This window comes from Perca flavescens, chromosome 6, assembly GCF_004354835.1.
Source record: "Perca flavescens isolate YP-PL-M2 chromosome 6, PFLA_1.0, whole genome shotgun sequence".
Classification (NCBI taxonomy): Eukaryota; Metazoa; Chordata; class Actinopteri; order Perciformes; family Percidae; genus Perca; species Perca flavescens.
Genome location: NC_041336.1, coordinates 32,167,386 through 32,195,116, shown reverse-complemented (window position 1 = coordinate 32,195,116; position 27,731 = coordinate 32,167,386). Strand labels below are relative to the sequence as shown.

The 27,731-nt window shown below is 38.7% G+C and overlaps 2 protein-coding genes across 4 annotated transcripts in view; both read right to left on the bottom strand.

Moving 5' to 3' along the window:
- The window catches only part of adcy3a (adenylate cyclase 3a), a 35,508-nt gene extending 32,841 nt beyond the window's left edge, over positions 1-2,667 (bottom strand). The window contains exon 1 of the mRNA XM_028580441.1: positions 1,677-2,667. Coding sequence (XP_028436242.1) covers positions 1,677-2,351 — 675 coding nt within the window. The 5' untranslated portion in view covers positions 2,352-2,667. The remainder of the gene's footprint in view (positions 1-1,676) is intronic.
- A 6,954-nt stretch (positions 2,668-9,621) lies between these two features.
- Positions 9,622-17,344, bottom strand: cnih4 (cornichon family member 4). Of its 3 annotated transcripts, none has more exons than XM_028581151.1 (5): positions 17,303-17,344; positions 14,704-14,810; positions 12,976-13,088; positions 9,981-10,121; positions 9,622-9,867 (listed from the first exon to the last, which is right to left on the bottom strand). In XM_028581151.1, the coding sequence occupies exons 3-5, from the start codon at positions 13,071-13,073 to the stop codon at positions 9,840-9,842; spliced, it is 267 nt and encodes an 88-aa protein (XP_028436952.1). In that variant the 5' UTR covers positions 13,074-13,088; positions 14,704-14,810; positions 17,303-17,344; the 3' UTR covers positions 9,622-9,839. The 3 variants fall into 3 exon arrangements, with proteins under 3 accessions (XP_028436952.1, XP_028436950.1, XP_028436951.1); XM_028581149.1 differs by lacking the exon at positions 17,303-17,344 and adding an exon at positions 15,280-15,470 and having other exon boundaries at positions 14,704-14,772; XM_028581150.1 differs by lacking the exon at positions 17,303-17,344 and adding an exon at positions 15,249-15,320.
- Positions 17,345-27,731: the final 10,387 nt, after the last annotated feature.

Genomic DNA, 27,731 nt, shown 5'->3' with positions numbered 1-27,731 from the left:
GGGTAACTACCGTTGTTTTCAACATGGACCCTATTTTCCTATGTTTTTGTGTGTAAGTGACTGAAGGGAAAAACAATCTTTGAAATTGGTCCAGTATTAAATGTGAATGCTGTACAATGTAACTCTATGGGGCAAATAATTTTAGCGTTTATAGAGCCAACATATTTTCACATGTAAATTGGTAAACTATGTGTTTATTTCAACCAAAACTAGAGTTATGATGATTGGAAAAGTCAGTCACTTGGACACAAAAACATAGGAAAATAGGGTCCAGGTTGAAAAAAACGGTACTTACCCTTTAATTCCCTCCATATAGTCTATAGCGTTGGAAATTATATATTTCAAATTGTGCACCACTTTGTGTGTCCACTATGTGGCGCCAGAGAACACACACTATTTATAAGTCATTTGTTTAAACCACATCATGTCATTGAATCGAATGATTTTCATCAGGGCTTAATTCCTGTTGCCAGTAAACTTTGTGGCGCTAGGCCTCATTATTGACTTGTACATGCTCTCAAGCCTGTTCTCTTATTTAAGCATGAAACAATTTGGGGCAGATTGGACAATGTACACTCAAGTTACAAACAACTACCTGTTTTGCAGCGTTATATGATAATTTCACACCTAGCCATGCCAACACCGTTGGACACAAGTGCAAAAGTTTCGCAATTTAGCTTCAGCAAGGGCTTTAGATTATAGTGACCAATTTTTTTTTTTTTTTTTTTTTAATCTTTATTTAACCAGGAAGAAACTCATTGAGATTAAAAATCTCTTTTTTCAATTTATTATATGTTTGATAAATTATTTATATTCCCTCCTTTTTTGTGCTGATCCAAAAATTGATAAATCCGTGACCCATAACCATGATCCGGACCAAAGTGTCCTTTAAAGCAGCAGTGTGATCACTTACACAATTATTAAATAAAGACAGTTTGAAGCAGACATAATTAAAAGCCAAGTATACTTTTTCTATTCAAATAAATGTAATCACTTGGCTTGTAAATGTCTCCTCGTATTATTTTTATTAAAGAAAAACACATTATTTGATACACTTTCATTGCGCCCCTAAAAATTCTTCATGAGCTCCTACATTTTTCAACTTAGGAGCTAACTTAAAAAGTTAATGTCGAGCCCTGATTATTCATTACAGAGGAATCACTATTTAAATTGAGGATTTTGTTCCGTGGATTTTTTCACTGTGAATGACGTCATAAAATATGACAACAAGCATTGAAAGCTTCATTGGAAAACCTTAATAAAAGCTTTGAATGTAAAAAGAACAATGACATTCAGTGCAGCCCTACTAAGGCAAATACCTTGTTGCATAACCCTCATTTTCTCACCAACTTTCCTGTCTTCTATATCAAGTAAAGGCAAAATGCCTAAAACTAGTTATAACACAAAACAGTCTTGATATTGACTTGAGTTGGGTATCAAACTTTAAAAACTTGGGTATGTACAATACAATTCCCTAGCATACTTTGTAGCCCTAAATGTGAAACAGAAGCTGTAGTTGGCTTTTGGCCAACTGCATCTATGAACCTACATTTGTGTTCAAAGTCCTAAAGACTTCTGTGAGTGGAGGACTGGCAAAAAGAGATTACATACAAGTAAATGCATTTCAGGACAACCATACCCCTGTCCCTCCACACTACCTCCATTCCTAATCTTACCTGTCTACCAAGTGCTGCACCCTGGATGTCCTCCTGCTGCTGCTGGGCGATAGTGACGCCCAGAACCAGGGTGTGGACCCCGCAGGATACAGTAGTGATGAGAACGATTGGTGTTAGCCTCAAAGGCAGAGTCAGAAAAAATGAGAAGCTGAAGAAAGCCTGCCAGCCCACCGTGTCACTAGCCTGGTGGAAGCGAGCATAGTTCAGACCCAGGTAGCAGAATATCTGAGCTGCTATGAGCACCCACAGGGCATAGGGCACCACCCGTCTCGAGATGCGATCCGGCAGCAGCCCAAAGCGACACAGCAAGTAGAGGATAATATCTGCCGCCAGTCCCATTGATGCCACTAAAACGGAAGCCAGCTTGTCAGTGGTGTAGACCACCGTACACATGACGATGATGTAGCTGTCGAAGAGGGCGGCGAACACGACGAGCACCAGCAGGGTTTCGTGTCTCTGCCGTCTGAAGTAGGTCTGGTAGAGGTTCTCCAGAGAGTCAGGCGCAAAGGTGAGGCGCATGAACCGCGGCAGGCAGAGGCAGCATCCTGAGCTCCGAACCGTGACCTCGTTTGAGCGCCCAACTGCCTGCCCGGGGTCAGAGGGCAGCGTCACCGAGCAGTCTGCCGAATACTCCGCCGAATATTCCGGCTCGGAAAAGGCTCGGTTCCTAGGCATGGTGAACGCTCAGAGCTTCTGCTTCCTGCCTTCTCCTTTAATAAAAAAAAATAAAAAAATGGAAAGCAGTTTGTCGTCCTACAGGAGTAGACCAAACCCTAAGAACTCTCAGGTATACATCATCTGCTTGTTTGTCTTCTGCTGTGTAACCACCATTTCCCCTTGAGAGCACACATGGCACGAATCGCAGCTGTGTGTTGATTGTCAGGACCTGTACACTGGAGAGATATCACCTTGCATAGCTGCGTCTGTGGTCACTCCATCTAATGCTGTCTTTTCACTCAGTTAGTCCTGTGTCACATGCACAGATTGAGCACGCCTACTCTTTTTTTTTTTTTTTTTTTTTTACATAATCCAAAGAGTGTGCACCTCTTGTTCATTCAGCTTTACAAATGTGACAAATGTTTCGGCAGCTCCTCTCCACCGTTGTACTCCACAGCTGTGTACCATGTCAAAGTTGTTGAATTTATTAACATTGGATCAAATAAGGAGATGTTTGTATGACTCCATCTTTTCTCTGGGCTGGACAGCATTTTGCATTTTGGCCTTCCTTAGTGCCTCCTCACATGGCCTGAATAAAGAGGGACACATGGGGAAGAAATTCACCAGTGGCTTAATATCTCAAACACACAGGGGGACATTTGTTTAGCGTTCAACAAAACCTGATGATGAGGTTAGGTACAGTACATTCTCTAATTCCTGCACCTGGCAGACTGGCCGCTGTCTACTATGCGGAGACAAAGTCACGTCAACATCCATGTCTAAATCTAGCTGTTTATTACAGGGTTTCTATTCCTGGCAGGGGACTGGCAGCTGGCAGAATGAAATCATTCCAAGCTGAACATTTTAAGTTGGTATGCCACATGGATGCCGAATTGAAAAAATGACTCGTTGAATCGGCAGCAGGGTCTCTACATACAGCATACACAGGCTCTCTGCTGTAGGCCTACCTAGCTACATGTTGCGCTCTGTCTAATACACAGGTTGTGAAAACACAGTCAAAACATTAAGCTCAAGCCGTGCAAAGACAATCTACACTGTCACAATAACCACAAATGTCAAAGCTGTAAATTGTCTGAGCGCTTGCAGGTGATACAAGACCAATGGCACTGACTTAGTCATCCAACAAACCTGTTTAAATGGATGCTTTAGCTTCTCGGAGCTTAACAATATTTGACTGATACTTAACTGAAACTGATTTTCACTTGGGCTCTTTAGCCTGTCTAGTTACAACGCCTGGTGTGTAATTTTCATTCACCTGCTAACGTTACGCAGTAAACGGATAATTTTGTCCCCATTCTTCTAGATGATCTGAAAATCATGCACATTATAGATAACGTTACTGATGCGTCCGCTTACCGTGTGTAAAGCCCGATTCCGTATCCTTTGAGTGCTAGCGTTATTCCCCTTTTAGGCAGATGTGGGTGCCCTTAGCCTGCCATAACCACAGCCTCAGAGTAAATTAAACCTCTGTCTAGATATAATATATATTTTTTAAATGGTCATGGAAAGTAGCCTCGACGAGTAGGCTACACTACATGGTACACTAACGTTAACCCCCGCTTCAGCTCGGGTGTTTTCCAAAAAAAAATCAACTTCACCATCAAGCTACAAGCATTAAAATCAAGACTTCCGGTCACTTTCAGAATAATAGCCTACTTTTTTGTGTGCAAATATGCACTTTCAACCTTTTTTGGAGTAACGACTAAAATAAAGGGATTCAAGATTAAATTAAAGATCAAAGGTTAAATTCATTTGTATGTAAATATGTATATGAATTACCGTTTGTGGTAAAATGCTATTTTCACATAATATAGCAAGATGGATATGTAGGCTAGTTGGATAAACACAGTGACCCAATCGGTTTATATCTCAAACATTTTTAAAGGTCCCATGGCATGAAAATTTCACTTTATGAGGTTTTTTAACATTAATATGCGTTCCCCCCAGCCTGCCTATGGTCCTAACCTGACTCCGCCAGATGGATTGCTTTGCATTTGCTCGGCATATCCATCTGGGAACTTTCCGTTGGAGAACTTTTGAGAAGGGGCGGAAATACTGGTTAGCTGATTGGATGAACCATCTGTTTATCACCTATGTTGGTGATAGACGGGCCAAATCAACCAATCAGATCCACGAAGCGTATGAAAATACAACCACAAGCCCGCCCCTGCTGCTGCAGGCAAAGCATAGCTCGTTAGCTCAGCATGCAAGCAACATGTCGCTAAAGGAGATTTGCCATTTGTGTAACAAGAATTTAGGAATAAAAGGAACCATTTCAGGTTCCCGGGCCATATTCCAAAAGAAGGATCCAAGAGAAAAAAAGCATTAGCGAGCGGCTAACAGAATTAGGGCTACCGCTGTCTGAAAATACTGGTTAGCTGATTGGATAAACCATCTGTCTATCACCACCTAACCCGCCTCAAAACCAACGCTGATTGGCCCGGTCGTTTGGCTAACGGCTCCAAATTTTCTCTGCCTCAAGATGCCAGACTGATCTGCGAGTGGAAAACTGGAGCTCGCGAGATCAGGATGGTCTCACGAGGCTACTATGGTCCACCAGTGGCTAGAAATGGTGATAGGTGTAAACCGAGCCCTGGGTATCCTGCTCTGCCTTTGAGAAAATGAAAGCTCAGATGGGCCGATCTGGAATGTGCTCCTTATGAGGTCATAAGGAGCAAGGTTACCTCCCCTTTCTCTGCTTTGCCCGCCCAGAGAATTTGGCCCACCCATGAGAGAGAGACATCATGGCTTTCAAACGAGCAAAGTGGCAGTTGGTCAAATCGTGCAAATTTTTGCATGAAATATGACTGTATGCTGTTGTAAAATCATATTCATAATTCATATTATTATTTGCCATATGTCAACCTAGAAAGGTTCTATGTGAACATTTATTTTAGATTAGTTAAGATGGGTGGACAGTCTATCACATTCCGGGGCGGCTGTACCACGGTCGTCTACCAATCAGAAGGTCTGTTCTTTGATCCCTGGCCCTGCAGTCCCATGTCGAAGTGTCCTTGGGCAAGACAGTGAATCCTGAATTGCTCCCAATGCTGCGCCATCGGTGTGCGGATGTGTGTAAATGTTTATCTGATGAGCAGGTGGCACCTGATGTGGCAGCCTCGGACACAGTGTATGAATGTGTGTGAATGGTTCCTGCACTATGTAAAAGCGATTTAGTCATTAAGACTAGAACGCTATATAAATACAGTCCATTTAACATTGTTGAGCATAAACCTTTATTCTCGATCTTGGAAATGGCAATTCAATTAAAGAAAACTTCTCAAGGTATGCTTACTAGCCTTTACAGAGCTTTCGACCGACTTTCATGGCCTTCAGCAGTGGATGGAGTTTGCTAGGTTAATATGTAGATGATGCGATGACAAACAAGTAAACTCCATTAATGAAAACCTTGAGGTACGATTGAAAGTTATGGCCATAGCTAGTAAGCGTACCTTGAGTTAAGATTTGGGTTTTTATGTCATCTCAGCAAAGTCCTATGTAAGCTACCATTGAGTATGCTTCATGAGCTTCAAAGGCTTTATTAATAGCCGGTATGAAGTCTGTTTCATATTCTTTCAATGACAAATTATGATCACTTTGAAGCCAAAGTTAATGCACAAAATTGTCGCTTGACAAAAAGCTGTGAAAATCTCAAAATCTCAAACACCAAATCAACAGCAAATTGAATATCTTATTAAAATTTGGATTAATAAATAGTTTTTTATATTCTTTAGTCCTTTAACTTTCATGCTTTTATTTTGAAGGGACATGTTTAAAACCTGTATTGACTCTGGCATTGTCTGGCTAACTTGACTTGGCCACCTCTGTCCACATTTTCTCCACATGTATCCCCGCCCCCTTAAATCATCACCGCCTTTTTAACCGCCATCCTCCTAGAGATTCAGGACAAGAAGCGGTTTGGGAGCAAGATGCTCATACTGCAGTATGGGTCTGAGTAGGAAAGTTAATTGTTAATAATATATGCATCTGGTTCATAGAGGCAGAAGAGGTTGTTACTTCTCTATTTTTAAGAGTCAAGTGGGAGAACAAAAAAAAAAAAAAAAAAAAATATATATATATATTTATATATAAAGAGTAATTGGTTGAAATAAACCATTACCAAATCTCAGTATCTATATATAAAATATTTTTGTTCTGGGAAGGTTCGATGTAATTAATAACTTTCCATGGGAACCAAAACCTAACCTTCAGGGAAAGCCGGCAGTCCAAATGAGTAAAGAAAAGACATTTATCCAAGATAATCAGAAAAACTCCCCGCCAAAAACACTGGAAAGCGTCAAAACCCGACAAAAACTTGACAACAATGACAACAAAAAACATTTAAAAAAAGTGAAAAATAAAAGTTGAAAAAAAAACGCTAAAAGACAAAAAAAAAGTTACATAAACATCAAAATAAAGTTGATAAAGCGACAACGTTGAAAAAAGCGACAAAAAAAGCTAGGTAGCGTAACCCGATTTGTTCAGGTCCTATACCCTGACCAATCGGCTATCCTAACCTTAACCACTCAAAGTCAATGCCTAACCCCAACCAATCGGACTGCTTCGTAGGGCGGGACGCGATATTACGAATCCCACTATGGCCACGCCAAGACCTGCCCTTCAATAGCATTTATTGGCCAGGCGTCCATGCTTACACTAGGTAGCGTAACCGGATTTGTTCAGGTCCTATCCCTTGACCAATCGGCTATCCTAACCTTAACCACTCAAGGTCAAATGCCTAACCCCAACCAATCGAGCTGCTTTGTAGGGCGGGTCTTGGCGTGGCCATAGTGGGATTTGTGATTTCGCGGGCAGGACTTGCCTGGAAGTTACGTGGGATCCATAATAACGCGTAAATGACACACGTTCAGACCCTGGCGACCATATAACGTTACACAAATTAGAGTTTTGTTAGATAGGAATATGTAAACATACATTAGCTAATGTGGCTTACTGCTTGAAATATAAATTTATTCACAGACCTCACTTTCCTCAGATTATAATAGTAATATTGTAAATTCTTCTAAAATCAAACTAGTCCAATGGACATCAGTATCCTCAGATACAGGAGGCTAATGACAGTTTCATTATTCTAATTATATAATTCCGTTTTATAAAATGATCACAATCATTTTTAACCTAAAATGTGTTGTGGTTTGTGTTTTTAGTTTTTTACGTTTTAGATTATAAAAAGCTAACAGTGAAGTTGTTATTATTCCCCTAGTGAGATAGTTTCTTGAAAGAACTTAATCAATTAGATTTGGTGAGGACACAAACTGTGATAAAATGGCTAAAATGATTAAATAGTTGACAGAAAATGGATTTAACCTTAAAGCTACAAGGGAGAATAAATTGAAAAGCATTCAGACAAACAACTTATCTACATTTTTATTTATGAAACAAAAAAAGTTTAGTGTGAATCAGACATGAACTTTTTTCACCAGTAGTACTCTGTTCACCCCAACTGAAGAGAGAAATGGCTCCAGAATACCTGCACATGTAGTAGGCATGGATCAACAGTCATGACTGTTCTGTCGATACACAACAAATAAAGAGGAGTGCACGCACACATCTCTCGTCCTAGTGAAAAGCTGAGACACCTGCTGATATAGGGAACTTTAAAACAGGAAATGTCAGACTTTAACATACAGTATGCATTTATTGCAAAGGTCATTCAGTAAACACAACATAAGTGCATGACATCAAATCAAATTGTTCTTATTGAAACTGCCACTCATCCAATAATACAACAATACATACACTTCTTTCAAGACTGAATTGAACCTTTTATGTTGCAAAACACTTCACCATTGAAGTTCAGACAGCATCGAGCTCTGTGATCATTCCAGCACATCACAAGACTTTGGCCCAGACACAGTGACAGATGAGGACTGATGTGTGGTTGAGTGTGATTGTCTTTTACTCTGTGCAGAACCACGTCACTGAATACACCCACATACATACACATGTTGAGGCAAATATGACTGTATATTAATCAAATAGTTTGTGTTATTGTGTGTGTGTGTGTGTGTGTGGGCAGAGCTGTGGTTAGTGATCAGGGATGGAGTGTTATGTTGAAGTCTGGCAGGTCTCAGAATAGGCTTAGTGATCCACCATCTGATCATCACTGGTGCACAATTTCACACTTCAATACTATCACAAACCTGTGATTTTAACATTACATTGTAAAAATGTTGAATACTTTAACCCACTGTGATGTCAACTTGGAAAGTTCAGAGAGAAAAAAAAGAGCAACAACAGCATATGACAAGACAGAGATGTGACTGTAAATGTGCACATACAGATTGGTCAAAAAGAGGATGAAAAATATGTGAATCATTTGGTATGTCCTTCCCAGTCAGCAGGTGAACTGAACACCGATGGACACCTTTACTGTGTGGGGAGGGCACAACAACAACAAAAAAAACAATGTGTTTTGAGATTTGAAGCACTTTACGTTTTTCCCAATTTGGCTTTGGTGGGAAAAAACCCACTCAAAAACTCCACCTTATATTCAGATAGACAGGACTATTACACAGTACTGTGCTTGGTAATATATGACTTCTTCACTGGCTATTTCTGTTTTGCTTACAGAACAGAAATGTTCTGTAAGCAAAACATGCTTACTTTTTGTGAAAATGTATTATTTCTTACAGCCACGCTAATGATGTTGTAATTAATAGCTGTTACAGATAGAGGTTGAAAAAAAATAACACTATTACTAATCCCCTTCACAATAAAACACTGGGCTGTAGCTTTGATCATGATGGTACGGAATGGTTAATTATTAACCTAAGTATTGTATTAAAGTGCTCATATTATGTTTTTTGGCTTTTTCCCTGTCCTTTATTATGTTATAGATCTTTTTTTGTGCATATAGCCCAAAGTCCACTCCAAAGGGACTTAACATGTCCAACAGAAAACACTGTTCACAAACTGCTCCAAACAGCTCTGTTGTAGTCCAGCCTTTACTTCCGTGACAAACGTGGGTCACTTTGTAACACACGTTATGATGCTCGCCTAGCTGATAGAGCGGCACGTCCTCATACTCTGCTTCTGACTGGCTAGTAGTCCTTACCTAGCTACTGCGCATGTGAGGCTCCCAACAAAGATGGAACAGAAGTGTGATGCCTCACTCTGTAAGGCAAGGCAAGGCTAAAAACAGAGAGCTGTAGCTAAAACAGAGAGCTCAGCACACAGGGTGAAACGAGGAGCTGCAGCAATGTGCAGTACAACAAAAATATGGTGTTTTTTGAAAATTAAACCATGTAAACCTATTCTGATATAACCTCTAAACACAATTATGAACCTGAAAATGAGCATAATATGAGCACTTTAAAGTCAAAATTCTTAGATCATAACAACACAAATAACAGTAAGCTTCTTCTTTCTCTGCTGTTATGAAAGATTGTATGCATACAGTACAGGAGCAGGCTGTGAGGGGGGAAACAGTGGAGTTTAGAATTTGGCAGCTTGCTGGGGACTTCAGTCGTTGATGAGAGCCAGGATCATGCTGGAAAAATAGGTGGGAAAGATAGGTGTTAATACAGAACTGTCTGTGTACAGCCACAACTATTATACGGGCTGTAAGCTGATTGCTGTCTCTGTAGATGGGGTTGCTCTTACCTATACAAATAAATGAAGAAGCAGAGCAGGTGGTAACCCAGTTTAATCATGGCCTCCTTCATGTGGGACTTGAGCTGACCTCGGTTGTGGATCTCAGTGGGGTCAAACACGCCCATGTTTCCCATCGGAACCTTTACATACCTGCAGGGACAACAGGGACAAGAAGACAGTAAACCGAAGAGCCTGACTGCACCACAGCTGGTCAGAAAAGCCGCATTCATAGTAGATCAGCCAGTCCTGCAATTCACCACTGGGTTGTGGACAGCAGATCAGAGGCCACGGTGGAGACACAGTGAACCAGGTGAAGTGAAGGTAACGTTTTACTGGAGTTGTCGTCAACTCGGCAACTTTTATACAACCACAGCGTGCTTGTTAAGCAAATTGTTATGAATAAGCGAAAACAAAAACTGTCTGTATGTAGCCTAACTGTTTATCTTAATTTGCCACAAATCTTAAAAGTTTGGCAAATTCTTGTAAACTTAAAGGGATACTTCACCGATTAGCACTAAGCTTTGTATCAGTAGAAACCCGGTAGTATTTTTGAATGACCGTGCTTCCCTCCCTCATGTCCCCCTGATACGAGAGATAGCTGTATTGTGTGTCTGGAAAAAAAAACATTTGTCATTTTGCATCATCGGAGGCTTATGGGGGACCATAGGCAGGCTAGGGGAACGCATATTAATGTTAAAAAACCTCATGAAGTGAAATGTTCATGCCATGGGACCTTTAACACTGGGCCTGCATGATATGAGGAAAATATGTGATATGTGGTAACGTTGAATATCGCAATAAAGATATCACTTGCAATAGATAAAAAGATATTATTATTAAGTGTTTCTTACTTATACCTTTCTGCTGGTTACAGTGTTCTCCTAAAATACAACAAATGACTTGTTGAATTTAAAAAAGATGAAAGGAAATAATTTCCAACATTCTTCTATGGAACAAATTGAACATTGAATTGAATATAAACTGGAACCACTAAAAAAAAGAATGAGTTACATTTTAAAGACCAGTTTTCTACTGTTTTTTTCATTCAGCTAACACAAAGCATCACTGAGTGTCTTGTGCGATATTATGAAGCCTTTCGCGATTTGTATATTGTGCCATTTGATATTGCAATGACGATAAAAAAACGATATATTGTGCAGCCCTAGTTAACACTACACTTGACAGCGGGTAACGTTAGCCTACCGTTAGCTAGCAGCTGGACTAAACACGGTTAAAATGCTGACAGCTAACATTAAACGGTGTAAACGTGTGACTGTATTTCACTTTAGAGGATTCCAACAGCGGGATGTTAACAGTCTGCTGTTGTCGGTAAAACAACACAGACCGTGCATTCACTGAAACCACTGTAGCTTAAGCCTCGTGGTGCATTCAAAGTTATTGTAAAATACCCTTTTCCCATCTGGTGGTTGTTTTGTCATTTAACAGCAATTTACTGGTGAAATAACTTATTGTTATTACATTATTAATAAATAATTTAATTTTGATCATATGGCCTTTGATGCCGCCGACTATCATTTGGTGCTCCATTTTTTTTTTTTTTTATAGGCACCGGCATTGTTTTAAAAGTATTCCTTTAGCACCGGTATCGAAAAAAACCCAAACAAGTGTTTCCTTTAGATTTATTTTTTTAGCAGTGGGAGAGGTCTGTCCGACCAATAACTCCCAAGCACCCCCCCGCCAAATGTTTTACGTATGAAACGAACGGACACTTCGCTGCAACATAAACAAATATATTTATTCACCTCTATTCACACACAATGAGGCATATTTTCAGTTGTGATTGAACTGTATTTTAGAGGAACTTTAGGGCACGTAACATCTACAACAGCTATCAGTATCAGGGAAGAAGAACTGATACTGATGTATGTGTTCCTCATTCTCGCTAAACTTCATTAAGTAATGTCTATGTTATTTATTTTACTGACATTTTAGATCCATTTCCAGTGAGATATTAATAAGTGTACAGTACAGGCCAAAAGTTTGGACACACCTTCTCATTCAAAACGTTTCCTTTTTATTTTCATGACTATTTACATTGTAGATTCTCACTGAAGGCATGAAAACTATGAATGAACACATATGGAATTATGTACTTAACAAAAAAGTGTGAAATAACTGAAAACATGTCTTATATTTTAGATTCTTCAAAGTAGCCACCCTTTGCTTTTTTATTAATAAGGGAAAAAATTTCACTAATTAACCCTGACAAGGCACACCTGTGAAGTGAAAACCATTTCAGGTGACTACCTCATGAAGCTCATTGAGAGAACACCAAGGGTTTGCAGAGTTACAAAAAAAGCTGTTTTCAGTTATTTGAAACTTTTTGGTTAAGTACATAATTCCATATGTGTTCATTCATAGTTTTGATGCCTTCAGTGAGAATCTACAATGTAAATAGTCATGAAAATAAAGAAACACATTGAATGAGGTGTGTCCAAACTTTTGGCCTGTAATGTATTTGTGACTTGGCTGTTGTAAACTTTACTGTTGCTGCTCTAGAAACAATATTTAGTTATATTTAAATATAAATCAATTCTAATCCTGTTCTAAAATTAAAAGAATCGGAACAATACCCAATACCTACCTAAAACTGGTTAGTGGCTTCACCCTGACAGTTCAAATCCCTTTCCTATAAGCCTTGTATAATGTTATTTTGGGATTATTATGTTTTATTTTTTATAGTGCGATCACCCACAAAAATGTGTACGATTACTTCAGGACATTGCATTTACTTCATCAGTGAGCAAATTAGTTTAACTTTTTTGAGTGTAATGTGAAAAACAACACGTGTGTGTGTGTGTGTGTGTGATTTAATGAATATTGTAATGATAATAGTCTAAAATGATGTGAAAATGCATAGTCTAGTCAACATGTCTCGGGGGAGGACCCCACGACCCCCCCACTGCAACCGCAGCACCTGAACACAGCAGAAGAGCATGTTTTCTCACAAACAATGCAGGAAATAGCAACAGTGTGAACATACCTGTAAATGTTCCAGGCTGCTACAGGCAGGTTGAGGAGGAAAATGAACCAGTGCATGGAGACCAACATCAGCATAGTGGAGAGACACTGGCCAACCATCTCTGGAATAACCCACTGGAAACACAAAATATCATTAATAGGTTGTAGAGGTTTGTGAGGGGAGGGAGAGGGGTTATATTTTGTGTGGTGTATAAAATGTAAATAAACAATTTTTACAACTAAAATCATTTCTTTTGTTACTACAGAGGTAAAGTAACTAAAAAATGTACTGTTGGGTACCGGCAACGAATTTCAAATACGAGTGTCTGTACAGAAATGTAAACAGTGCCCAGCCCTAGTCCCTGTGCCCAAAAAGACCAAAGACCTTGCCTGAATAACTACTGTTAGTAGGACTCACCTCCACCATCATGAAGTGCTTTGAGCAGTTATTCAAAATTTTCCATCACCTCCTCCCTCCCTGACTCACTTACAGGCATGCTCAGGGGCAGCTTTATCCCACAGGCTATAAGACTTTTGAACTCTTAGGCTCTGAGCTTATCACGTCACTTTACCATTAAACCTTAATTTTATATACTTTTACTTACAACAGTTTACTCCTTTGTGTGGTTGTGTGTATTCTCATTATGTAAATATACATTGACTACATTCCTTTTAGATTAGGTTTACATTAAGATGTACTCATTTACAATACTGTCTACACAAATTACTTAATTTATTTTGCAATGTTTTACTTGCATAATTTTCTTTTAATAGTTATTTAACACACACACACACACACACACACACACACACACACACACACCTTAACACTTTCATTGCCAACTAATCTGTAATTGTTGTAGACATGACAAATAAAAAAACCTTGAACTAATAACATGTCTTTGTAGTATCTATAAATACAGATGTGAAAATCCGCTTTATCAATTTAATAGCATTCACAGGGTTTTTCCTGGCTCAGAATGGGCCTTTTGGGGAACACATATGGGAATCTGGGGGTCCTTGGCCAGGAAGTTTTGAGCGCCAAAGACTTCATTTCCTGCATTCTGATTGATTTTTAGGCACAAACTTATGGCGACAACATCTTTATTTATGTCAAGGAAAACAAAAAATTCTGCTGGCAGGTTAAAATTAAAAATATAAAATACAATGGAATATAATGCAGTAAGGGGTTTTTCGCATCCTGGACCTGGGCATACTACACATGACCCCAAAATCCAGTTCGTGTAAATAATATCAACAGGGATTGACTAATTTTTTTCACGTGTTGCTCCTAAATTTAGGAGTGACTTACATAAACTGCTATTACTGTTGTAGCTCATTTAATAGTACAATTGTGTTATAAATACAAAACGTTATGAAGATTACATTTTTCTCCGCAGAACCATAAATCCACTCAAACGGAGATGCCATTTGCGCTGGCTTTATAGCGGAGCATTCAGTCCAGTCGAAACCATGCAGCTTTTAGCTGGTTTATCAGCGCCAGCCGCATGTTTAAAAAATAGCATATGTGGATGAGAGGGAGGCTGGCTGCTGAAAAGCAGATGTTTTGGCACTCATGATTTTCCTTTGGCACTTGCTATAAACTTCTTTGGGGGGCACCAAAACTTTCTCTATGCAGGAAAAACCCTCATTCATCATATAATACATTAAACCATGCACTACAAAAAAAGGCATAAATAAAAAGGTGTAAAAATCTGTGACAGCAATAATCCAGGATAACATGACTTACTTTGTTTAGCTTGGAGCAGCAGGCTCTAGCATTAATGTAGTCACATTCTAGATCAGACAGCGTGATAATCTGAGATTCAAGTAAAGGTGCCACAAACTTTATACAATCTGTAAGTGTTGAAAAAAGAAAATATATTTTTATGTCAATGTCCTCATTCCCTGCTTCTATCAGCTTCATTCAACTGGACAAAATAGACGCATGGCAGACAACCTACAAGATGTTGCGATTAGTGATAGGTTTAGGAGAAACACTGAATCTAATGTGTACTGTACTACAGACATGGATTATAAACATATTTCTAGCAACCCTTAGCTAAGCATTGACCATATCCAACTGACAGTGACACTTGTGGGCGCTAGCCCGTCTGACTCTTGTAAGAAGGCGGCTAACCGGTTAGCTAGCTAGCTAGCTAGTTAACGTTGGCGCGGCTAACCGGTTAGCTAGCTAGCTAGTTAACGTTAGCGTTATTGTACTGACATGCAGAAAGGAATTCATAAGGAGCTTTCTGCCAGCTAACGTTAGCCGCTTTGAATAAAGCTCAACACCTGTCAGAAATCACAGAGCCGAAAAGGATACAAAGTAGACAGAGAGGAAAATAAGTGCACAGCAATCCACAAGTGACAGAATGAACACTGCCGCTTCCATTTTTTTTTCTTCCGTCTGTGATTTGTTTTCATTTCCGGTTAGCTGTCGATACAGCTATTTTATTGCATTACTGTCACCTAGCGGACTGGAGTGGAGCGAGTGCGCCCTAGGAACTGGACAGACAACAAAGACTTAACAAACTGTTCCGATACTTAATTAAGATGAATTAGTTTGAGGAGCTAATTACCAATATATCAGTAAGATGCTTATTGCTGAAAAGTATGTTTGTGAATGTCACGCAGCACGCTTGTTATTGAAGTGGCAGCTCCTGGGCTGAACTGCAGTTCCTCGAGTGGCCATGAGGCAATTCAATCCCCATAGAACCCCGATGTTAGAAAATCCCCATTTTATAGCAGAAATAAACAGTGGTAGAGGAAGTAGGCTACTGAATCTCAGTACTTAAGTAAAAGTACAAATAACCAGAGACATATATACTTTAGTAAAAGTAGAAGTACCAAAATGACAACCCTTACCCTACTTAAGTAAAAAGTACCTAATTTTAAAAAGTAAAAGTACTTGCATAACGATTTATTCTCTTAATGTCTATGTTGTAATAATGAAAAAAAAAAACAGTATGGGCTGTGGCATTTTAATTCAAGTTAGTTTTAGGTTAATTTAATTGTGCTTACTATCTGTGGCCGAGTTTACATTCTGACTTACAATTCTGGTTATCTATCAGGGTGATCTGCATGATGCTCAACTTTGCATTATTTCCCACGGGACAGTGAATGCTGCACACATTTATCTAGCAGAACACACGGGCTTGAACAAGAATGGCGTATTCATGCCACCTCAGAATAACAGGCACCGCCCCCGTGGTTACGTTGTTTTTCCGACTGGCAAGGCGGACATGGTCTGCATGCGTGTTCTTCTTCTGTTATATTGGCATTTGGCATAACAAGTTGTTGCATGATTGCCACCAACGGTTGGCCGTAGCCAAGAGCATTAGGGACCTCTTTCACAAAACCAAGATAAGGGATTAAGTTGGGATTTCCCCGTTATCCTGGATGAATTTAGCCTTGACTCGGTTTCACGAAAGCGGAGGCACATAAATCACCATGGAGATTTATTCTGTGCAGCTAGCCTGCTCCCGACCAGGCTAACAGCCAGGATTTATTTAATGCTGAAGCCTTTTTTGTTCACTCACCAGTGGTTTTACCTTATTGTTATCAGCCTGCATTAAAATACAACAGGTGCATATTGCTGTTCATTTAAGTATTAAGTTATTATTTAAAGTTGTGACCATGTTTTTTTTAATAATTATTCATGTGACAATCATTGTTACTGTTATATTGCTGTATGAAGACTGCTGTTCATATTGTTGTTAGAAGTTTGATGAATATATTATGGCAGTTGTTGAGATCATTAGAAAAGGCTGATAACATTTCAACTGTCTTTTAAATGAAGTCTGTTACTAAGGGCAATACATACAATGCTGTACATTTCTATAGTAGACCAATGAACCTTGTTTTTAATTCTTTAACAATAAAGGATCATGTTTGTTCCTCTTCCATTTGCATTGTATTTGGCATTATTAACACACACTTTGTGTTGTCCAGTAAACTGGGACTATAATTTGGGAGTGTGACGGGGCGCATGGCTGCAGTCACGGTAGCGCTGCTCTACCTATTTTATATCTCAAAGACTGAGTGAAGAGATTGCCTGTATAGGTTTGTTTGACGTGTGTATGTTCTGTTACTTATGCTGGTTTCGAATCCTCTGTTAAACTAGCCATTCATCAAATTCCACACAGTAATCCCGTAGTTTTGTGCACATATTTAACATCTAATACTGCGGTGATTTGCTATAGCTACATTCATCTATACATTGTTTAAAACCATACAGATTGTCACAAACATCACCAGTTATAATAATCACGCAACCAAGTGTCTTTGTTAACTACTGTAGTTTATTGAGTTTAAAAGTTAACAGAGGGTAAAATGTTTGGTCTTACCAGCATGTGCTCTCTTTGTTCTAAGGGAAAGTTTTCTGCAGTCCTTGGATTTAAATGGGTCTATGACTTCCGGGGTAACAGGAAGTTAACCGGCATTTTATGTATTACATTTTACAGCTAACAAGAGATCTTGTGGCTGTGGCTAATTGGAATGTCAATTATATAATTTATATACTGTAACTGTGTAGTGTCTTAGATAGATTCATGTTGGCTGTATGGAGCTGTTATGGTCTACTCACCTGAGCCACCCCTGCATTGTATTATGTTGGTATGTTCCAATTTGAGGGGCAGGCTTCAGGCTATATAGAGGGGCAGTAGTATTTGCTCCAGACAGAGCTGTTGGAATACCTGAGGGAGACGTCTGTAAGTCTGTAAGTCTGTAAGTCTGTAAGTCTGTAAGTCTGTAAGTCTGTAAGTCTGTAAGTCTGTAAGTCTGTAAGTCTGTCCTCTGAGTGATGACTTGATGTAAGTAGTGGTGGGCAGATTGAGGCTTCGTGAAACAATGAAACAGTGGAAGCAAATGTGCCATATTGTGTCGAGGCTTTGGAACAATCTGACACCGTCTCAACAATGACACTTAGTGGTCACTTGCAGGTGTTGATCTGCAACAACCTTGACAATGAGCCATTAAAAAAAAAAAAGTATTGTATTTATCTAATATGTGAAGCTTGTAGGCTCAAAACACAAAATACATCAATAAAGTTGATCTGCTACTCCGCAGTATTATATTTCTGCAACATTGATAATTTAACACACTTCTTAAACACATAAATGGACTTTGAAGTTTTAATTCTACAATCAAGACTGTTCCACAAACTGACTCCTTTGATTGTGACACATGTTTCCTTTACAGCCGATTGGAACCTGGGTTTTGTAAAAACCTCAGTACCTTTTTTAGTTCATATCTACTTGTCCTCTTACAGAATCTATTTTGCAAATTATTTGGTAAACTTTCCAGATGGGCTTTATACATGTTTTTTATATATGTATCTATCTATTAATGTGTCACTGTATGTATACTCTGTTTGTCTCTAGCCTATCAGTCAATGTGTAAATTTAAATGTAAGCCTAAATATAACTAAACAAATCGCAGTATAAATGTCACTATATCACCAAAAATCCGCTATCTCAAAATCAAACCCCTCTCACAAAAACCCAAGAAGTCAAGATGTATTGACTTCACTTTATACAGATGTGCGATTGTGTGGTCTGTTCCCTGTCAATCAAACTCTGATTCGGTGGACCATGCCACCTGTTGAAACACTTGTGAAACACTCCGAAGCTTCATTTAGCCGTAGTCACGTGACATCGGTGTTTTGAATCATGCTTCGGATCAGTGTTTCAAAACCTCTGCGCTTTGGGATCTCGACAAAGCTTCGGAACGTCAGTTTCGCGTCAGCCATTCCTAGATTTAAGGTCAATTGGTGAATGGTTGTATATTTATAATATTTAATTGTGTTGACTCTCACGTCAATTTTACTTTATTTTCTTGAAAGTATATTTTTGTTCATTTTACTTAATTTTGTTCATTTTTATATTATCATTCTTGCCTATCTGCCTTAATTGGGACAAAAAAAATTAAAATCCCGTCGTTTCAACCTCATCTCCGACTCATCCTGAGTGTTTACATCTGCTCAATACTACTCTTCGACATCTACCCTCAACAGGGAGGATTGTACAATTTTAAGAACGTATCCTAATTGTACAATCCTCAGAAATTATAGGCCTAGTCTTAGTTCACTGGACCAGTGACTATCTAGTGTTGTAGGCTACTGTACATTCATGACAACAGGGAGAGGACACCTCAATGGTTTTTGACCTAATATTTTGCTGGGGGGAATAACAGATTAATATACTCGGTTTACAGTGTGCATGGAATTGATCATTTAATTATCTTTTATAGTTTCTAGATTTTAGAGTCCAATTTCTTCAGTGTCTTATTTTCTATGTCCATATATACGAGGGAGCAAAGCATATAATTTGTAGAGAAGGAAACTCGTCCTATTTAAAAAAAAAAAAAAAAAAAAAAAAAAAAAAAAAATGCGAGACAGCGTGGCAGATAAAAGCGGACCGACTGAATGATATTCTAAAAATATACACTACCGGTCAAAAGTTTTAAAACACCCCAATTTTTCCAGGTTTTTAATGAAATTCATGCAGTTCAATGTCTTATTGTACTCTGAAATGAAAAAATGGAACAAATGAACAATTTAAGTTAAAAAATAAATCATGGAATAAATTTATAAACGAATGTATTCAACATTTTTGACTCATCAAAGTTGCCCCCTTTGGCAGATATAACAGTTTAACACACTCGTGGCATTCTTTCTACAATGGAAATCAAATATTCTTCAGAAAGTTCTTCCTAACTCTGTTGCAGAAGTTCCCATAAATGTGTGGCACTTGTAGGTTGCTTTTTCACTTTTCTGTCCAGTTCATCCCAAACCAGCTCAACGGGGTTTAAGTGTGGTGACTGTGCTGGCCACTCCATGTTTTTAAGCTTACCATCTTGTTCTTTTTTGCTAAGGTAGTTCTGGCATAGCTTGGACTTATGTTTTGGGTCAATACCTTGCTGTAGGATGAACCCCTGACCAACTAGGCGCATACCAGAGGGTACTGCATGGCGCTGCAAAATGCTGTGGTAGCCGTTTTGGTTCAGGGTTTCACTCTGTACAAATCACTGACCCTAGATCCAGCAAAACAGCCCCAGACCATCATGCTACCTCCTCCGTGTTTGACAGTTTATGTCACACACTGAGGAACATCCTTTCGCCTACTCAACGGCGTACAAAAATCCTGCGTGATGAACCGAAGATTTAAAATTTTTATTCTTCAGTCCGTAACACCTTCTTCCAATCTTCAGTAGTCCATTGGCAGTGTTTCTTGGTCCAAGCAAGCCTCTTTTTCTTATTCTGACGTCTTAGCAATGGCTTTCTTGCTGCAACTCGACCTATCAAACCTGCAGCTCGAAGTCTGAGACTTGCTTATTATGACCACTATTAAGCTGTGTTTGAAGCTGTTGTCCTGTGAGCCGCCTATCACACAAGCTGTTGACTCTCAGAAACGTGTCTTCTGATTCTGTTGTGGCTTTGGGTCTGCCAGACCTTTTCCTGTCAGAGTTTCCCACAGTTTCTAAGTGCCTTTTCATGGTGAAGAATACTGTACTCACTGACACCTTGACTTTCTTTGCAATTTCTCTGTAGGAAAGACCAACATTCTTAAGTGTTATGATGGTCTGTCTCTCTTCCATTGTTAATTGCCTTTTTCCCGCCATTTCTATAGCAATACACTACTTCATGCAGTACAATACTATTCAAATAATGCCCACGAGGGTATGGTACCACAGTGTGATCCAAAAATACTGTTATACAAACAGAGGGGGTTGTAAGTAATCCAGACAAGTTGGAACACCTGTGGGAATTGGTAGCACCAACTTTCAAAGCTTGATCAACCTCCATTGCTGCAGAACAGCTTTACGTTGTTAACCCATTTCTTGTTCCCTGAAAATGGCCTTTTTGTAAAATACTGAAATGTACATTATTTTTCAGTTTTGGATAACCTTACTTTTTTTTTTTTTTTTTTTAACCTCACGCAGTTCACCACTTACCTTTTGTACGATTTCAAGCTATTCATTAGACTTGAACTTCTAAAATTTCAATAAAATAAAAAAATTGGGTTGTTATAAAACTTTTGACTGGGAGTGTACATTTATGAACTACTGCTCTTAACTGAAACCATTCAATGAGTCATTGGCAAAACATTGCATAAGTGCCTCACTTTGCAATGCCCCCAAATATGGTTCCCGGTTGAAATTTGAAAACTGATTAACATAATACAGGTCCTCAGTGTCCCATTGATGCTCAGCATGTCTATATCTACCCTGGAATTATGGAGAAAACCCAGCTCCAGAGAAATCAAGGTATAGACCATTGCATTGCTAAATTGCCTTTGACCATTCTATTGCTAAAGTGACTAAATTTGCAGTGCCCCCAAATGGCCAAATATGGCTCCCCGTTGTAATGGAAACCTGATTCACATTACACAGATCTTCAGTGTCCCATTGATGATGAGCATGTCCATAAATACCTTGGCATTATGGAGAAAACCCAGCTCCAGAGAAATCAAGGTATAGACCATTGAATTTGTAAATTGCATTTGACCATTCTATTGCTAAAGTGACTCACTTTGCAGTGCCCCCAAATGGCCAAATATGGCTCCCCGTTGTAATGGAAACCTGATTCACATAACGCAGATCTTCAGTGTCTCATTGATGACCACTATGTCCATAAATACCTAGGCATCATGGAGAAAACAAGATTTTGATGATTCTATTGCTAAAGTGCATTTGACCATTCTATTGCTAAAGTGACTCAATTTGCAGTACCCCCAAATGGCCAAATATGGCTTCCCGTTGAAATGGAAACACAGATCTTCAGTGTCCCATTGATGACCAGCATGTCCATAAATACCTTGGTGTTATGGAGAAAACAAGATTTTGATGATTCTATTGCTAAAGTGCATTTGACCATTCTATTGCTAAAGTGACTCAATTTGCAGTACCCCCAAATGGCCAAATATGGCTCCCCGTTGTAATGGAAACCTGATTCAAATCTCCAGTGTCCCATTGATGACCTTGGCATTATGGAGAAAACCCAGCTCCATTCAACTCTGAGGCTGCTAGTTAAAGCCATATTGTAAGTCTTATTCAGGCTGCTCTAAAAACCAAACCTCCATATTAGCCAGACTGATTTCACCCCAGGGTGATAGTATACACATCCCTTAATGTCCCTGTGCATTTTTGGAGCATTCTGATGAAGGAAAGTAAAAATAAAGGCTTAAATGTCAACTTAAAGCTATATTTCAACTCTTTGAGGCTGCAATTTAAAGCCATATTCTAAGTCTTATTCAGGCTGCTCTAAAACCAAACCTCCATATTAGCCAGACTCATTTCACCCCAGGGTGATAGTATACACATCCCTTAATGTCCCTGTGCATTTTCGGAGCATTCTGATGAAGGAAAGTAAAAATAAAGGCTTAAATGTCAACTTAAAGCTATATTTCAACTCTGTTTGAGGCTGCAATTTAAAGCCATATTCTAAGTCTTATTCAGGCTGCTCTAAAAACCAAACCTCCATATTAGCCAGACTCATTTCACCCCAGGGTGATCACATCCCTTAATGTCCCTGTGATTTTTCACATCCCTTGAAGGAAAGTAAAAATTTCTTAAATTCTGATGATGATAAAAATAAAGGCTTAAATGTCAACTTAAAGATATATATTTAAAAATTTAAAATATATTGGTCTTAAATGTCTAAAAACCAAACCTCCATATTTTCACCCCAGGGTGATAGTATACAACCCTTAATGTCTGTTTTTCGAGGCTGATGAAGGAAAGTAAAAATAAAGCCATATTCAACTAAGTCTTATTCAACTCTGCTCTAAAAAGCCAAACCTCCATATTCAGGCTGCTCTAAAAACCAAACCTCCATTTCATTTCACCCCAGGGTGATAGTATACACATCCCTTAATGTCCCTGTGCATTTTCGAGCATTCTGATGAAGGAAAGTAAAAATAAAGGCTTAAATGTCAACTTAAAGCTATATTTCAACTCTGAGGCTGCTATTTAAAGCCATATTGTAAGTCTTATTCAGGCTGCTCTAAAAACCAAACCTCCATATTAGCCAGACTCATTTCACCCCAGGGTGATAGTATACACATCCCTTAATGTCCCTGTGCATTTTCGGAGCATTCTGATGAAGGAAAGTAAAAATAAAGGCTTAAATGTCAACTTAAAGCTATATTTCAACTCTGTTTGAGGCTGCTATTTAAAGCCATATTCTAAGTCTTATTCAGGCTGCTAAAAAACAAACCTCCATATTAGCCAGACTCATTTCACCCCAGGGTGATAGTATACACATCCCTTAATGTCCCTGTGCATTTTCGGAGCATTCTGATGAAGGAAAGTAAAAATAAAGGCTTAAATGTCAACTTAAAGCTATATTTCAACTCTGAGGCTGCTATTTAAAGCCATATTGTAAGTCTTATTCAGGCTGCTCTAAAAACCAAACCTCCATATTAGCCAGACTCATTTCACCCCAGGGTGATAGTATACACATCCCTTAATGTCCCTGTGCATTTTCGGACATTCTGATGAAGGAAAGTAAAAATAAAGGCTTAAATGTCAACTTAAAGCTATATTTCAACTCTGTTTGAGGCTGCTATTTAAAGCCATATTCTAAGTCTTATTCAGGCTGCTCTAAAAACCAAACCTCCATATTAGCCAGACTCATTTCACCCCAGGGTGATAGTATACACATCCCTTAATGTCCCTGTGCATTTTCGAGCATTCTGATGAAGGAAAGTAAAAATAAAGGCTTAAATGTCAACTTAAAGCTATATTTCAACTCTGTTTGAGGCTGCTATTTAAAGCCATATTGTAAGTCTTATTCAGGCTGCTCTAAAAACCAAACCTCCATATTAGCCAGACTCATTTCACCCCAGGGTGATAGTATACACATCCCTTAATGTCCCTGTGCATTTTTGGAGCATTCTGATGAAGGAAAGTAAAAATAAAGGCTTAAATGTCAACTTAAAGCTATATTTCAACTCTGAGGCTGCTATTTAAAGCCATATTGTAAGTCTTATTCAGGCTGCTCTAAAAACCAAACCTCCATATTAGCCAGACTGATTTCACCCCAGGGTGATAGTATACATACACATCCCTTAATGTCCCTGTGCATTTTCGGAGCATTCTGATGAAGGAAAGTAAAAATAAAGGCTTAAATGTCAACTTAAAGCTATATTTCAACTCTGAGGCTGCTATTTAAAGCCATATTGTAAGTCTTATTCAGGCTGCTCTAAAAACCAAACCTCCATATTAGCCAGACTCATTTCACCCCAGGGTGATAGTATACACATCCCTTAATGTCCCTGTGCATTTTCGGAGCATTCATGAAGGAAAGTAAAAATAAAGGCTTAAATGTCAACTTAAAGCTATATTTCAACTCTGAGGCTGCTATTTAAAGCCATATTGTAAGTCTTATTCAGGCTGCTCTAAAAACCAAACCTCCATATTAGCCAGACTCATTTCACCCCAGGGTGATAGTATACACATCCCTTAATGTCCCTGTGCATTTTCGGAGCATTCTGATGAAGGAAAGTAAAAATAAAGGCTTAAATGTCAACTTAAAGCTATATTTCAACTCTGTTTGAGGCTGCTATTTAAAGCCATATTGTAAGTCTTATTCAGGCTGCTCTAAAAACCAAACCTCCATATTAGCCAGACTCATTTCACCCCAGGGTGATAGTATACACATCCCTTAATGTCCCTGTGCATTTTTTGAGCATTCTGATGAAGGAAAGTAAAAATAAAGGCTTAAATGTCAACTTAAAGCTATATTTCAACTCTGTTTGAGGCTGCAATTTAAAGCCATATTCTAAGTCTTATTCAGGCTGCTCTAAAAACCAAACCTCCATATTAGCCAGACTCATTTCACCCCAGGGTGATAGTATACACATCCCTTAATGTCCCTGTGCATTTTCGAGCATTCTGATGAAGGAAAGTAAAAATAAAGGCTTAAATGTCAACTTAAAGCTATATTTCAACTCTGTTTGAGGCTGCTATTTAAAGCCATATTGTAAGTCTTATTCAGGCTGCTCTAAAAAAACAAACCTCCATATTAGCCAGACTCATTTCACCCCAGGGTGATAGTATACACATCCCTTAATGTCCCTGTGCATTTTCGGAGCATTCTGATGAAGGAAAGTAAAAATAAAGGCTTAAATGTCAACTTAAAGCTATATTTCAACTCTGTTTGAGGCTGCTATTTAAAGCCATATTGTAAGTCTTATTCAGGCTGCTCTAAAAACCAAACCTCCATATTAGCCAGACTCATTTCACCCCAGGGTGATAGTATACACATCCCTTAATGTCCCTGTGCATTTTCGGAGCATTCTGATGAAGGAAAGTAAAAATAAAGGCTTAAATGTCAACTTAAAGCTATATTTCAACTCTGAGGCTGCTATTTAAAGCCATATTGTAAGTCTTATTCAGGCTGCTCTAAAAACCAAACCTCCATATTAGCCAGACTCATTTCACCCCAGGGTGATAGTATACACATCCCTTAATGTCCCTGTGCATTTTCGGAGCATTCTGATGAAGGAAAGTAAAAATAAAGGCTTAAATGTCAACTTAAAGCTATATTTCAACTCTGAGGCTGCTATTTAAAGCCATATTGTAAGTCTTATTCAGGCTGCTCTAAAAAAACCAAACCTCCATATTAGCCAGACTCATTTCACCCCAGGGTGATAGTATACACATCCCTTAATGTCCCTGTGCATTTTCGGAGCATTCTGATGAAGGAAAGTAAAAATAAAGGCTTAAATGTCAACTTAAAGCTATATTTCAACTCTGTTTGAGGCTGCTATTTAAAGCCATATTTGTAAGTCTTATTCAGGCTGCTCTAAAAACCAAACCTCCATATTAGCCAGACTCATTTCACCCCAGGGTGATAGTATACACATCCCTTAATGTCCCTGTGCATTTTTGAGCATTCTGATGAAGGAAAGTAAAAATAAAGGCTTAAATGTCAACTTAAAGCTATATTTCAACTCTGTTTGAGGCTGCAATTTAAAGCCATATTCTAAGTCTTATTCAGGCTGCTCTAAAAACCAAACCTCCATATTAGCCAGACTCATTTCACCCCAGGGTGATAGTATACACATCCCTTAATGTCCCTGTGCATTTTCGGAGCATTCTGATGAAGGAAAGTAAAAATAAAGGCTTAAATGTCAACTTAAAGCTATATTTCAACTCTGAGGCTGCTATTTAAAGCCATATTGTAAGTCTTATTCAGGCTGCTCTAAAAACCAAACCTCCATATTAGCCAGACTCATTTCACCCCAGGGTGATAGTATACACATCCCTTAATGTCCCTGTGCATTTTCGGAGCATTCTGATGAAGGAAAGTAAAAATAAAGGCTTAAATGTCAACTTAAAGCTATATTTCAACTCTGAGGCTGCTATTTAAAGCCATATTGTAAGTCTTATTCAGGCTGCTCTAAAACCAAACCTCCATATTAGCCAGACTCATTTCACCCCAGGGTGATAGTATACACATCCCTTAATGTCCCTGTGCATTTTCGGAGCATTCTGATGAAGGAAAGTAAAAATAAAGGCTTAAATGTCAACTTAAAGCTATATTTCAACTCTGTTTGAGGCTGCTATTTAAAGCCATATTCTAAGTCTTATTCAGGCTGCTCTAAAAAACCAAACCTCCATATTAGCCAGACTCATTTCACCCCAGGGTGATAGTATACACATCCCTTAATGTCCCTGTGCATTTTCGGAGCATTCTGATGAAGGAAAGTAAAAATAAAGGCTTAAATGTCAACTTAAAGCTATATTTCAACTCTGTTTGAGGCTGCAATTTAAAGCCATATTGTAAGTCTTATTCAGGCTGCTCTAAAAACCAAACCTCCATATTAGCCAGACTCATTTCACCCCAGGGTGATAGTATACATCCCTTAATGTCCCTGTGTCCATTTTGCATTTTCGGAGCATTCTGATGAAGGAAAGTAAAAATAAAGGCTTAAATGTCAACTTAAAGCTATATTTCAACTCTGAGGCTGCTATTTAAAGCCATATTGTAAGTCTTATTCAGGCTGCTCTAAAAACCAAACCTCCATATTAGCCAGACTCATTTCACCCCAGGGTGATAGTATACACATCCCTTAATGTCCCTGTGCATTTTCGGAGCATTCTGATGAAGGAAAGTAAAAATAAAGGCTTAAATGTCAACTTAAAGCTATATTTCAACTCTGAGGCTGCTATTTAAAGCCATATTGTAAGTCTTATTCAGGCTGCTCTAAAAACCAAACCTCCATATTAGCCAGACTCATTTCACCCCAGGGTGATAGTATACACATCCCTTAATGTCCCTGTGCATTTTCGGAGCATTCTGATGAAGGAAAGTAAAAATAAAGGCTTAAATGTCAACTTAAAGCTATATTTCAACTCTGTTTGAGGCTGCTATTTAAAGCCATATTGTAAGTCTTATTCAGGCTGCTCTAAAAACCAAACCTCCATATTAGCCAGACTCATTTCACCCCAGGGTGATAGTATACACATCCCTTAATGTCCCTGTGCATTTTTGGAGCATTCTGATGAAGGAAAGTAAAAATAAAGGCTTAAATGTCAACTTAAAGCTATATTTCAACTCTGTTTGAGGCTGCAATTTAAAGCCATATTCTAAGTCTTATTCAGGCTGCTCTAAAAACCAAACCTCCATATTAGCCAGACTCATTTCACCCCAGGGTGATAGTATACACATCCCTTAATGTCCCTGTGCATTTTCGGAGCATTCTGATGAAGGAAAGTAAAAATAAAGGCTTGAATGTCAACTTAAAGCTATATTTCAACTCTGAGGCT